At 39.3% G+C, this 14,562-nt stretch overlaps 1 protein-coding gene across 1 annotated transcript in view; it reads right to left on the bottom strand.

The window, feature by feature from the left end:
* LAMA4 (laminin subunit alpha 4) overlaps nucleotides 1–14,562 on the bottom strand; it is a 117,118-nt gene that overhangs the window by 4,252 nt on the left and 98,304 nt on the right. Inside the window, exons 30-36 of the mRNA XM_077301695.1 lie at nucleotides 10,860–11,013; nucleotides 9,500–9,693; nucleotides 9,107–9,296; nucleotides 7,902–8,057; nucleotides 6,712–6,871; nucleotides 4,875–5,005; nucleotides 276–369 (exon numbers count right to left, since the gene is read on the bottom strand). Coding sequence (XP_077157810.1) covers nucleotides 276–369; nucleotides 4,875–5,005; nucleotides 6,712–6,871; nucleotides 7,902–8,057; nucleotides 9,107–9,296; nucleotides 9,500–9,693; nucleotides 10,860–11,013 — 1,079 coding nt within the window. The remainder of the gene's footprint in view (nucleotides 1–275; nucleotides 370–4,874; nucleotides 5,006–6,711; nucleotides 6,872–7,901; nucleotides 8,058–9,106; nucleotides 9,297–9,499; nucleotides 9,694–10,859; nucleotides 11,014–14,562) is intronic.

The raw sequence follows: 14,562 nt of genomic DNA, 5'->3' as shown, positions 1-14,562 counted from the left end.
TGAAATGGGCCCAGCAGGGAGTTATTTGTATAACTTTGGAGCTGCCTTCAAAGTTATGAAAATTATTCCCTGCCAGTGCTGTTTAGGAAAAGTGGCATATAAGAACCAACTCTTCTTCTTTTCTTATTATTTTCCTCTTCTTCATTGTTCAAGTAAACACGTACAATCAAAATTAAAAGGTCTAAAATGTAATAAACACCCAAATAATAAAGGAAGGAGACAGTATATGGTGAGGTCAGGAAATGCCATAATTCATTGGGTTTTAATTAACTTACCTGCAATTCTGTGCCATCTACCATCACAGAGATTCTGTTTTGGTGTAACTGAAGTTGAAAAGTCTTTGATTCCATTGTTCAGTTTCACAATTACCTGGCAAACCAATTTACATGTTAATGTTTTAGAAATTAAATTTTGCTTCAAAGCATTTAGCCCACCGTAAAAAGCAAAATGCAACATTAAAAGTTTAAATAGTATTTCCATCATCAAAACGGTTATATTGATGTATATTACTTTACAGTGTATATTACTTTATCACCCTTAATAAAATAATATATGAAGCCTAACCAGACAGAATAGAGTGTTGTTGGTTGATAAAAAATTCAATCAAAATTTGTGGAATCTTATCTGTTTTGTAGTCCACTTTAAGGAAAATAATATGGCTTTTGGGTGCTCTTCATCCTGGAAAACAGATCTCTTTAGCAAGAAGAACTTTTTAACCAGCATTTTCAGAATTTTGTCTGTACACTCCAGTCATGAGAAGGAGCATCAGGGCCCATTTATTTGTTTATTGCTAGTATTCACTTTTAATCATTTATAATTCTGTACATACAGAATAAATGAAAAAATGTATTCCAACAAGAAAGAAAAAGAAAATCATAAAGAATAGAATAATCTGCAAAGATTTATAAATGTATATTATCACTTATTTTTTCATTATAAGGTTTTCTACATGCATCAGTCTTTTGAACATCACTCCTTTGAGTTCTTTGATAATTTGCTGATTTTTGAGTCCAGGAGCACCCTAGAGACCAATGCAGTTTCCAAGAGTATAAAGTTTTGTAAATCAAAGCTTATTTTGTGAGGTGATCTTGTTAATCATGAGGTAATTGTGTTAATTGTGTCAACAAAATAACACACCAGATTTTATTAAACCATTCATTTATAGAAGAGGATTTTGTCTTGCTCCAATTTGCTACTATTACCGTCTTAGTGGCATTGAATAAATTAAAATTTTTTAAAGTAGAACCATATCAGCAGGTTCTACATGGCATTTCAAGTATCCTAGAAAGATTATTTTGGGTTCTAGGAGTATGTACCTAACATTTCACTAACAAACAGCACCATGGTTCTTTAAAACATTTGTATCTTAGAGTGTATAAAGTATTAAATTTATCACCAAGGTCCATTATGCATGGCCGCTGAAACGGCGATTTCGGGTCACATGGAAAACGCGGAGGGGGAAGAAGCAAAGCAAACCGCTTATGAATGGGACGGGACGCAACGGCGGCAAAACCCAGAGTAACCGATTATGCACGCGGCGACCCCAGTGCCGCTTCTGGTTGCGCCCCGGTCACCTGGAAGCTGCGATTTCTTCCACGTTTCGCTAGGAGTTGGAGTGTACGCTACTCCCCTATCCTTTCCTCTTCACCTCTTTGATAATTGGGGGAGGGATGGGATTTTTAGCCGTCATATTAGTAGATTGATGTTTTAATGGGAATTTTAATGGGATTAGTTGTCGTGACCCGCCTTGAGCCTATCGGGAGAGGCGGGAAATAAATCTAATAATAATAATAATAATAATAACGCGGCTTTTTCGGCGGCATGCACTGAATCTGCGGCCGGTTGCAGCCTGCACCATGCGTTATCGGTGATTTTAGTCACCGTCATTCCACCCCGAATGTGCGCTATTCCCCCCGTGCATAATGGGTCCAAATGAGCTATATCTCAAACAATTATCCTGCAAAATACTGTATATAAATGTGATATAGTCACTACTTATTTGAGCACTTATGAAACCCTGATGAAGATTCCAAAGGTGATTTTATTCTCTTAGCCCACCATATTATCTCAACAACATATCTATGAGATGTCTGATCTAAATAACTGCTAGAGTGGGGGAATAGTCCCAGTATTTTCAGAATAAATTTTCATTAGATGGGGCCTTTTAAATAGTGGTATAATTGTGAAGCTATTCACCACAAAAGCTTCCCTAGTTCCAGATTTACAGTCTTTGGGTTGCTAGGTGAACAAGCTTTTTCTCTGAGCTTTTTAAAGAATTCCCCTTCCTTGTGGAATTTTATCTGCAGTCTTGCTTTTATACCACTGCTGCTCTTAAAGATGTTATTTGTTTTATGTGACTTTATTTTTGTGGATTTAGGATCATTATCTTGATTTTAATCTGAAACACATAATTGTTTTTGTCTACAGATTTTTTAATTTTATTATTGTATCTTATTTTATTACTTACTATGTTTTAAGCTGCTTCATAGACATGGATAGGAAAAGGTAGAATATATTAAATAGAAACCTGTCCTTTGTGGAACAGATTGTGCTAATTTTCAGTCCAAAGGAACAAATAAGTGAAATGGACAGTTAGTCTGGTGGGCAGATTCTGCATCTAATATGTGTTTTGTAGGTGTCCACCTTGAGTATTTTCTCTAGCCTATAATGCCCTTTGAAAGTTTTAATAATTTTAAATGCATTTTTAATAAAAAGAAACGTGTTTAGGTTAACCATTACAGTGAAAATGTATAAACCCAGCAAACTGACAACCTTTGTATATAATGTGTAAAGCTAGTTAATGGCTTAGCTCTTGCTGAAACTATCATGGCAATAGGATTTCGGTTCATAGAGAACAGTTTTCTTGCCTCCCCACCTCTTGTTTTAGCTTGAAATGCTGGGGACTCCCAAAAACAGCATGGCAAGGGAACTTTTGTGAGAGGGGAGAATTGGTGCAAAACTTCTTTTGCACATGCAGATCTGTTTGATAGGATCCAAGTAAATGTATATTTAAGTTCAAGGTCTTGGTATTAAACTTTAGGGCCCATCGCGGTCTGGGCCCTAAATACCCGAGGGACCGCATACCCCCCTATGCCCCCTGCAGAGTGCTGTCTCAGTTCCACAGGGCCTGTAAGATGAAGTTCTTCCACCAGGTTTTTGGTCGAGGCTAGGCTTGGAAGATCTCTGGGTTCCCCTCTCACTCCCTTATTGAATGATATTCCATCTCAGATACTTGCATACTCCTATCTACTTGCAGCATGGGGTCTGGTGCCCACCAAGGAAAAAAATGATTAAGGGCCGATTCTCTGCTGCTGTTCCTGCCTTGTTTGTTCTTCTGTACTGTTGGGGTTTTAATTGGGGAATTACAACTATTTTAGAGTATGTTGTATTTTTCCCTGTTAAAATGTAACCTGCAGCAATGGCCTATAAGTCGAAATATAAATAAATTTAAAAAATAAATTGTCTTATACTGAATTGTCTTATACTGAAGAGCCTCTTGTGGCGCAGAGTGGTAAGGCAGCCGTCTGAAAGCTTTGCCCATGAGGCTGGGAGTTCAATCCCAGCAGCCGGCTCAAGGTTGACTCAGCCTTCCATCCTTCCGAGGTCGGTAAAATGAGGACACAGCTTGCTGGGGGGTAAACGGTAATGACTGGGGAAGGCACTGGCAAACCACCCTGTATTGAGTCTGCAATGAAAACGCTAGAGGGCGTCACCCCAAGGGTCAGACATGACCCGGTGCTTGCACAGGGGATACCTTTACCTTTATACTGAATGAATATTGGGGAGGTATCATGCAAACAAACTGTAGTAATATAATTTCAGATCTGTTGAATATGTTAGCATGGACCTCTGTGTAAAAAAAGGTTAATACACTTCGGATGAAACAGCACAGTATCAGAAAAAATATTAGTCTTTTAAGGTGTTACTGGACTCTTGGTCTTTTATAGAAACACAGCAATAATTACTTACAGAGGCTGAGCCACTTAGAGCAGCTCCTGCCCTGTCTCTGCCTGCTTGTGCATGAGAAGTTATTGGCACCGACCCTTCCTTTTCGTAGGACTCCTTCCATGAACAGGAGCTGGACTTGTAGAAGAGCTGTTCAACTTAACATTCAAGCATAAGAAATCTACTGGATTGGCTTCTTAGTTAAACTGCCTCAATGATTCTTGTAAAAGCCCCATAAGCAGATAAGTAGCTCCTTTTCCCATATATGTAATGCAGATGGAGCTGAGGCTGCAAAATATACATTTTCCCTAAAGGCCACACAGGAAGATTTTGGCTAAAGTAGAATTTGAGCTGGGGCAGTCAGATCATACTGTTACCTCCCCTATGCAGTGTTCAGCTCAAATATTTGAAGCACTCTTTTAAAATTAAAAATAGATTAGCAAACTCTAGTATAGTATATAAGAAACTTCTTAGAAAACCTTTCTTTTCTGAGGCCATACACTTCCACTTAAGAAAAAGTTCCCTCATGCTTTTCTGAAACAGGCCTCAATAGACTTCTGATATTTCACATGATAAAAAATGATCAACTTGATCTGTGTGAACAACCCCCCCCCCCCCATATGACCATCTGTCATGGTTACCAATTACTAATGCTTTCATAAGGTAGCAGCATGAAAATGTCAGCATTCTTTGCTTTCATCTCAACATGAAAATGTTATAGAGCTTAGAAATGAAGAACTTTGATGTACAGTCCTGAAACTGAGGAAATGCAATTATTGATATATTTTGCCTTTTGTGATGAAATGGGGCTACTTAAAAGAACATTGATATTAAATGTGAATTTGGTTTGTATACAACATGCTTAAAAGAATGCAGAACTCTTGATTTGGAAGTAAAAGAGATAAGAGTATGAAAGTCCTTTGTCATACCTGCCCTTGCTTCATATGTATGTTCAGAAACTCCCTGTTTACACTGTGTGCATGCATTAGGATTCCTGAACTACTTCGAGGACGAATTTCAAAAACAACTTCAAAGTCCAGTCCCAAGGTGAAAGATTCATCTGTATGGAAGAGAACGTTCTTAATTAAACAATAGTTATGAAGTTAATAACTTGTTCTGAAACAAAAAATTACAGTTTATATTTCTGTCGATTTCATCTTGGAATGTGAGTCTTCAGTTCTAGTCGTCTTACTCAAAGGGTGCCTGTTTCTGTAATAGGGATGGGCATGAACCATGTAATGAGCCAAAATTTGGTCCAGTTCTAACAGGTTTGTGGGAGGAGCCTTCACTGGATATTATCTTGGATTTTTCTCTAGTTTGATTCAGGTTTCCCTCTGTCTTTCAGTTGTTAAACCATTTCAGCCTAACATCTGGGTGCGCTTCTCTGCTCTTGGGTTGAAATGGCCAGTGGCTATTTTAACTGGTCCCTTCCCAGTGGGGGAAGCAAAAGGGCTGGCTAAAATGGCTGTTGGCCATTTCAACCTGGGAACAGAGGAGTGTGTCTGGGTGTTAGGCTGAAATGGTTGCCAGCCATTTCATTGACCTGTTTCATTTCCCTTTAATTCGAAGTGGCAGGGAGCAAAATAATTGCTTAAATGGCTGCCAGTCATTTAATCCTAACATCTTTGCGATTCTGCCCATCACCTGTAAGGTTTATACTGTCTGTTTTGCTCTTATGGCACACCAAGCCCACTGGGGAGGACGCGCCAATGCCTGCCTCCTGCCAGAGCAAATGAGCAGCCAGACCTTCTCTCTGGTTTGCCTGCCATGGCTGGTAGCTCAACTGTTATATGATGAGTTTTGCCTCAAGTTGACTCCTGGGAGCAAGGAAGGAGAAAGAGAGAGAATGGCATTCCTTTTAAGAAAAGAAGCAGAAGGTTCACTTCCCAGCTGAACATGGCTCCACCTCCTGAGGGCATTGTTTTCTTTGTTTTAAAAAATACTCTCACACACATAAGCAACATTTATCAGTATTGGCAGACTTATTCCTCTCCTTCAAAAAACAAAAACAAATAGACAAGATGGGAAACCTAAGCAATTGTGAATCTTGTACACAGATGAAGAGGGGAGAACCACTAACATTTTGCAAAAATCGCTATCAGAGAGTAAATGCAGCATGAAAAATCCCTATTTCCTATTTCAAAAGCACATCCTGTGTGAAACTGACCACTAAGGAGAGACAAACCATGGCACAATTCCTCCAACCCAGTGCTGTGACACTATCCAGTTTTCCTCAGTAGTATGCAGAACAGATACTTTGCAATTACCAAGAGAAAGTCAGAGAAAGAAAAGTGTGGAGTGCAGTCACAGATTTTGAATTAACGCAATACCAATTTCAATTGAATGATACTTGAAAGTAAGCTCTGAGTGTAGTAAGGCCAATATGAAAGAGTATGTACAAAGAAAAAGGAATTCCTAATTTTTTCCACTGTAGCTACTATCACAGGAGAGCCACCATGATTTTGTATATACCTTTCCTCATCAATATTAGGCCAAAATGAGGTTTTATCTGGTTGGAGACACAGTTTGATCATTTGGCCTGTTTGCTAGACAAGATTTTTTTTCCAGCTGCAGCTACACAATCTGCTATTTTTGCTGCTATGGGTAAAAGTAATTTCTAGGATTCTGTTAGCAGTTTAGGATTACAAATGAAATGTGTTCAAAGGAATTACTAAAATAGATTCTTGTTTTGTTTTTCATACTTCCAATCGACAAATAATATCAATATTGGGCATTATTTGCTAAAATGGTCACAGTACACATTACCAAGAATAATATATCCTCCTTCAGAAGAAAAATATGTTCCTTCTTCTGATGGTCCTTCAAAGCAAGGAGTTACACTAAATGTCTGTGAAGGAGACATGACTGGCCTTCCATTGAGCTGTAAACTGCCAAGACAACCACTGAAACTATAGACTGAGTTAATCTGAAAAAACAAAAATAAAATTGAGATTACGTTTCAGGACTGAGAAAGACACAAATCCTTTGGTCCTTCCATGCTCATCAACTTTAAAATTGGTTATAAATAATATGAAAGTATCATACAAGAGCATAAGGACGGTCTAATAATTAAACCAAACAGAGAGAAACAGACCTATCCAATGGCAATACAATAAATATATTCATAAACGAAAGAAAAGTGTCCTTTTTTGTAGTTTTCCTTATTGCTTTATTCTCTAGAACTTCTGTCAAAACAGAATCCAGGTAATATCCGTTTTCAGTGATATTCTTTCACCAGTGACAAGTCCTCTGAGTCTTCAGTATATTTATCAATTTTATAAGTATTGAGAATTTAAACCTTATATATAATAATAGTATAATACTGGCCACAGGCTCACATAGGTATGGGGATACCGGTCTGTACTGACACTGTTGCATAACGCTGTACTTAGTGTCAAAATGCCTAGCTAATAGTCAGTTCAATTTTATGCAAAGTTACACCCTTCGATGTCCATTCACTCCAGTGGTCTTAGAAGGGAATATATCTGCTTAGGAGTTACTTAAAATTATGTTCAGGGGATTCATACTTCTGCCACAGCTTGCAAATAGCAGTCATCCAGAATATATCAATAGATTCAAATGCAGTGTGTATTCTTTCTAGTTGCCAGGGCCTTCTCAGAGATGCAGAGATGCTTTGTAAAATGGCTATAGGTTTGCAAGCTTGAGGAATTAATATTCACTGCATGGCAGAATCCGAAGGTGTTCAAATCCTTTTATTATTTACCTGCTTTCATTCAGTGTTTTGTAAAGGGCCCTAAGCTGGGGTGGTGGGTGGAGGCAAGGTTGTCTGGTAATATCTAGATCTTGTTTAGATCTTGTGAGGTAGTCTCAAAAGTTCTTATTTGTCATTCTCCAAAGTGCACTAAAAAAAAAAAACTGAATTGTCTGCATCTGATTAAATGATTACATTAATTTTTATTACCCCTTAATAAATACTGCACATTTTATCAATTCACCTGGATATTTTTGGCAGCTTTTCCTGGTGCCACACCCCCTACATAAAAGGGTGTAGTGACTTGCCACGCATTGTCAAAAGAAGGAAGATTTTCTTCTAATGTTCGAAGACCATCAATTACCAAACGACCAGTATTTGTTTCCCGAATGAACATCACCTTGCAAGAAAAAAAGCAAAATGCTTAATGTAAAGAGACTAGGAAATTTGTAATTATACAAAAATAAATTTGAATAGAACATTGTGGGATTTATTTGGTAACTCTGAAGTCTTCCTTCTGGGATAACTCTTCCTCCACTTGCTTAAATGCAAAAGGCTCCTGATCAAACATTTCATTTTATATTCTACCCTCAAACAACAGAGTGGAATGTATCTTAGCTTCTTATACATTCATGCAATAGTTTTGGGAAAACTTTCATAGGATGGGAATCTTAGAGTTCAACCCTAAACAGAGTTATACCCTTCTAAGCCCACTGACCTCTGTGTTTAGGATTGCACTGCTGGTCATACTTCTGTTTGCCACATTTGAATTTTCAGGCTTATGCCATTTTTCTTTTGCTCGAGATAATCTTAAATTTTCAACAATGCTATTGCATGAAAAGAAAATCTGTAGTTGCACATTGGATATTTCATAGGTTGAATGTGAAATATCTGGGGAAAGGCAATCTATAACGAGGTCCTATGTGAGTGAAAGAGCACATTTGAATCCCTGATTGGTTGGACACCAGTTCTAAGACTTCCTAGTTCCAGGTTGCAAGATTTCCCTCCCAAGATTTATTTTTTAAAAGGTTTAAATTGACTGTGCTCCAGAATCCACACTTCTCACAGAAGATTTGTCTCATTCTGTGAGAGGCTGCTGCTGGCCCAGCTCCCCCACCCACCCACTCCTTTAGGAAGAGCAGCCTTGTGCTCAAGTGCAGATGCATTTCTGTTTCAAGTGTGTGTAGGGGGGGGGGAGGGAGGGAGCATAAAGACTCATGTTCAAATCAATTTCAGTTCATCAGGATCAACAGCAGGAAAAAAAAAGTCCATGCAGAATTAGCCTAAATCTAATCAGAAAAGACTGCTGGAAGGAAGGAAAGAAGAGGGAAAAAATCAACAGTTCTCGTTCCATCCCATAATTTTGACTTAGGGTAATCCAACAGCCTAACCCTTTTCTTTGTTGGAAAGGCAATTTTCTAAACTATAAGTTTTCTTTTCTAGACTTACATTGTGCCACTGGTCATCATTGTACTTATCTTGGCTCCTAATTCTTAATTTTCGGTGGCCACTATTAAACATAAAAACTAGACGTCCATGGGCAATAAAAAGGGCCATAAAATTTTCCTCTTCTTGATCAGAGACATAGAAAATCATTCCATGAGAGGAGTGAGTCTTCAGACTAATGGAGAACTGAGATCTGTCAAATAAAAATTGCATTTTATTTTAATGAGCACCAATGAATATTTTCATACAAAATAAAACAAAAAATCCATATGGCATAAAAAGAAAAAGACTGATGTAAAAAATTACTCTGTTTAGAAGTGCATTTTCTACCTTATATTTATAAAATGTTGAATATGTTTAAAAGTGTTTTGCACTAGAAGTATTTGCACACTATACCTTTTGCTGAAATCCTTTGGTAAGTAATCAAATTCTTGCCGGCTGTTTGCTGTTCCCCCAAATAAATACACATGTTCTTTTGCCTTTGGTGTATTTGAGAAGCGGCAGTGTGGGTCTGCTTGAGTTCCCAGATCTTGATCTATTTCTTTCATGCCAGCTGGAAACTGTGAGTGTTCTTCATTGTCTTTTCCAACCTTAATACAAAGAAAGCCATAAAGAATGGCTGCAATTTGTGTTGCTGTTAAAATATGGACACAATTCCTCTGCTTTACAGATGATTGGGGCAGAACTGTGGTTAAACATACATGTCAGCAGTCATATCTAGTCTGGACCCCCATCCCCCCACCAAGCAGGTGAAATAAATATCTCAGTCTTCTGGTTTAGCAGCATAGCAAACAAATACAAAGGCAGGAAGTATCCTTTGAAAACAGGGCTGCAGTATAATACAATGCACTCTTATAAAAAAAAACCATCAGGGTAGCCAGCCTCCAGTTGGACCTGGAAAACCCCTGGAATTACAACTGATCCACAGACAACAGAGATCAGTTCTCATGAAGAAATTGGCTACTCTGAACAGTGGACTCTATGGTATTATACCTTGTTGAGATACACCCCTTCACAAACTCTGCCCTCACCAAGGCTTCTCTACAAAATTTCCAAACCCAGGTAACCCTAATAATCTATTATATTCTTTATTTTATGTATTCTTTTGCTCTTACTGCATTTGTTTCAACTTTTTTGATTCTGCTTTTGTTTGCATTGTTCACAACATATATCTGATACTTCTTTTGTATTGTTTCTGATTTTTCTTATCACAGTCACATTGCATTGTTTGTTGGGTGAATCATACTATGTGATTGCATTGCTTTATACTGTGTAATCTGCCTTGAATCTCAATGAGAAAGGTGAGCTAGCAATAAAGTAAATAAATACATGTACCTTTTATAAACTATATATATTAATCAGCCTTCAGTTTTTTTTTACTGAATGCCAATCAGGAAAAGATCAGGTTCCTTAAGGCTTACAAAGAATATCTAAACTTAACATTTGGAGCGCAGGAGGAAGAATTATTCAGGATGGTCATGGAATCTTTAATGAAAATTCATCACACCTGCCTAATTTGATTGGATGTTGATTAGAAATATTGCTTCTTTTCTGTATGGTTTATGGATTGTCTCGGGGGAAATGATACATGCATGATTAATTATTTGTGTAGTTTCAAAACAGCTAACCAGCTATACAGTAAGCAGTCTACCATTTTTGGATGCTATAAGGACTACCCATGAATTCTGCTATACTACAGATATTACTTATCTGATTACATGTGATTATTTTAATGCATTTGATATATTTGACTAACTCTTTTATTGTGGCTTCCTTTGGATTTGTATGAATTTTTTCTTTTCTTGTGTAAAAGGGCAACTGGAGGAGATTCAACAGGACATCCATAAAGGGATACTTGGACCTTCTCAGAGTAACGCTGGAAGTCTTCCACTTCGACATCTCGATCCAATCTGTATTTTTAAAATAGGAACAATACTATTACCAACTGCCAGCTATGATTTGGCAAAGAGAGAGTTTTATTCTTCCTTTAAAAAGAGCACCTTAAAAATTAAAATAAGTCTTATCTATAAGATACGCATGTGCCATATACATACATTACAGGAGAAAATTATGTATGGTAACATGACATCATTGTTTTTCCTTGGCCGACAACAATAAAATATTATTGCAGATACAGTCCACCTCTGCTGGGCCAGGATCTGTGTTATTATGATACAAATTAAGATCCCAATTCTGTTCCAAGGTATAAAGCTGACAAAAAGCTGTGGGCATGATCCTTGATGCCTCCCTCCCAAGCCAAATTACTAGTGACCTATTTGGCACCAGAACATTTATCCACAATGATTCACGTGATGGTCAACTCACTCTCCACAGGCCTACCCTTAACCTTGGTCTGGAAACTACAGCGGGACCAGAATGAAGTGGCCAGGGTCCTCACAGTAACTACATGGAGGTCCCACATTCAGTCCATTCTCTAACAGCTGCACTGGTTACCAGTCTAATTCTGGATCAGGCTTAATGTTCTGGTAACCACCTTTAAGGCCATACATGATCTGGGCCCAGTGAACCTGAGGGACTGCCTCTCTGCCTATACCCCTCAAAGAGCTTTATGGTTCACCCCCTCCAACTGGCTGGTGATCCCTGGCCCCAAGGAAGCTTGCTTGGCCTCAACCAGGGCCAGAGCTTTCTCTGTCCTGGTCCCCACCTGGTGGAATGAGCTCCCGGAAATCAGTGCCCTAAAGGAACTAGAACAATTCTGCAGGCCCTGCAAAGGAGAGCTCTTCTTCCAGGCAACATCCACTGAGTCCCGAAGCCTCCCTCCCATGATTCAAATGCCCTGAACTAACTAACCATGGTTCTGTTGAGGTTATTAACCATGCTGAGGTTATTAATTAATGTTCTTTCGGTTTATTGCTGTTATTATCACTATTACACCTTGTGAGTACATTCATTACATTCTTCAGCCCCATCCCATTCCAAAGGTGGTGATTACCAACAGATTTAAATATACCTATAGAAACAATAACTATCAGGATATCGGCTTGATACTATGACTTTACATGGGGCACACAGAATCATCAAACAATAAAATGTCAAAAGGTGACAGATTTTTAAAAAGTGTATTTGAAGAAGTACTCCAAATTACACAGTTTGAGTACAGCATACTCTTTTGTTAGATTTCCTTAAAACTTTTGCACCATATGCAACACATAATGCCCTTTAAAACATCTGCAAAAAGAGTACCCAGTGGGATGTCAATAACAACACAGAAAGCAAACAGGTTGTTCTTAAAATGCATTTCATTGCTTAGATGTTCACTGATACAACAGTATACCCAGAACTGATGTGCCAGCTGTATCACAGTTACTATTTAAAAAGATATATCAACTTCAATTAAAATCAAAAGACTTTTTTTTTTGCTTATGGGATCAGGTTGTACTTGTGCCATCACTGAAATTAGACCCAGTCCAAGACTGTTGCACTATTATTATTGTGGGCAGATTCCACAAAGGGAAGGGTGGGACTGGTCACCACATATCCTATTGCCAAGCCACTCTCTGATGATGCCAACCTTCAATCACTTCCCATCCCCCTTCCTTCTGTGGTGTTGGTGCATTCCTGCCCTCTTGCACCTTGGAATTCCCCCTTCCCTGTGGAGCAGCATTGTAAAGCTTACCTTGGCCCCTTCCCTGTACTAGATGCGAGCCCACGTGGACACCCCCATAGCCACTCCCACATTTTCCCTAATGAGCTGGACCAAAGGAGATTTTCCTGTCGCTGCTCAAAGGAGAAAATTGAGTCATGCTAATACTCTCTGAAACAGCAGGGGGTCCTGCTGTCCATACAGAGGAAAATCCGTGTGTGAAGCAGCTCATTTTGTTTTCCTTCTTTTCTTGGGTCTTAAATGGCACCTTGCACAGACTGTTAGGTTTCCTGAGTCTCTATGTGAAAGATGAACTCTCACTGCTGACAGGTAGTTCAGTAGGATACTATGCTCAATATTATCAAAGGCCATGAGAGCTCTAGCAGAACTGTTTGCTTATTATTTATTATCAAGATTTTTACTTGGCCTTTTTGGCCTCCAAGGTGACTAACAGCTAAAAATATAATGGATAACTGCTTTAGGTGGAGTGGTGCAAACTTGTCTTTGCAACTGCAGCTGTAATCACTGTTTATTGGTATGCTCATCAGCTAAAACCATGGCAGAAACTCAAACTAGAGGATTTTCTTTTTGAAAAGTCCGGCTAACCAGTTGTTTTGCTCCACTGAAGTGGCTAACGAGACAAAGTACATTTTCAGAAATCAATGAGACGGTGTTTCCATCTCATTAATTCATATTGCATAGTCGGTAGTTTGATCTGACTAACTGAAATGTAAACTGATCTATGTAAATGACAGTGCAATCCTAAACAAATCATTATAAACCCACTGAGATCAATTAGAAGGATACAAATGGAAACCTGCAAGGAGTTACAGGAGGCATCTCATTTTCCCAACCTCCACTATTGCCTCTTTTTCTTCCCTGAAAGCTCTTATAGCTTGTCCCCTTTTCCTGTTTCCTCCTCTCCTTTTAGGGTCACCAGTGCCCAGGCAGGGTGTCGAGATCTGGAATTTCAACAGAACTCCCTACTACAGAAATCAGTTCTCCCATTAGGGCTGCCATCTCCAGTTTGGGAAATTCCTGGAGACTTGGGGTAATGCCTTGGGGCAGTGAAGTTAGGGGAGGAAAGTGACTTCAGCAGGGTATAATGCCATACAGTACACCCTGAAAATCAAGCATTTACTCCAGGGAAACTGAACTGTCATCTGGAGAGCAGTTCTAATTCCAGATGATCTCCAGCTCCCACTTGGAGGTTATCAACCCTAGTTCCCCTGGAGAAAATGCCTGCTTCGGAAGATACCATCTATGGCATTATGCCCCTCAGAAGTCCCTTCCCTCTTCAAATCCCAACCTGCCCAGGCTCTCCCCCTGTCATTCTCTAGGAAATTGCTAAACTGAATTTGGCAACTCTCCTTCCTACCCAACAGCCAAACTATTCTTATCATCCCGTCTAAGCTCTCTTTCTCCCCCACTCAGCAGCCTCCACCTAGGAAAATTGTGGTCCAGGCCCACTTGCATGGTAGGAATCGTCACCGACTGTGGAGGTGGCACCTTACGCCTGTATTCTCCTCCCTCCATTATTTTCTCTTTCCCTCCTCCTGACAACCTTCATATCCTGTTCCCTTTCTTTTCCTCATTCTCTGCTTCTCAGTCATTAAAAAACTTCCTCCCATCTTCAGCTATATTATTTACTAGCTTCAAAGCCCGTTCCTAAGAATGGGCCTTGAAAGGGCCCCCTCCCCTGGCCCCTGGCCAGGCAGCTTAAAGTGGCTTTGGGCTGCAGCTCGCAGCCAGATCAAGTGGGGCAGGCGGGGGCTGGGCAGCTCGTTATCAGGGCTGGGACAGAGCTCCTTAGGAGGCAGTCAGCAGGCCAGGAGGCCCTCATTTGCAAGCCCTC

Source organism: Paroedura picta, chromosome 1 (assembly GCF_049243985.1).
Source record: "Paroedura picta isolate Pp20150507F chromosome 1, Ppicta_v3.0, whole genome shotgun sequence".
In the NCBI taxonomy this organism is placed as follows: domain Eukaryota; kingdom Metazoa; phylum Chordata; class Lepidosauria; order Squamata; family Gekkonidae; genus Paroedura; species Paroedura picta.
The sequence above is the reverse complement of the archived record's forward strand: the minus strand, read 5'-3'. Positions and strand labels throughout refer to the sequence as shown.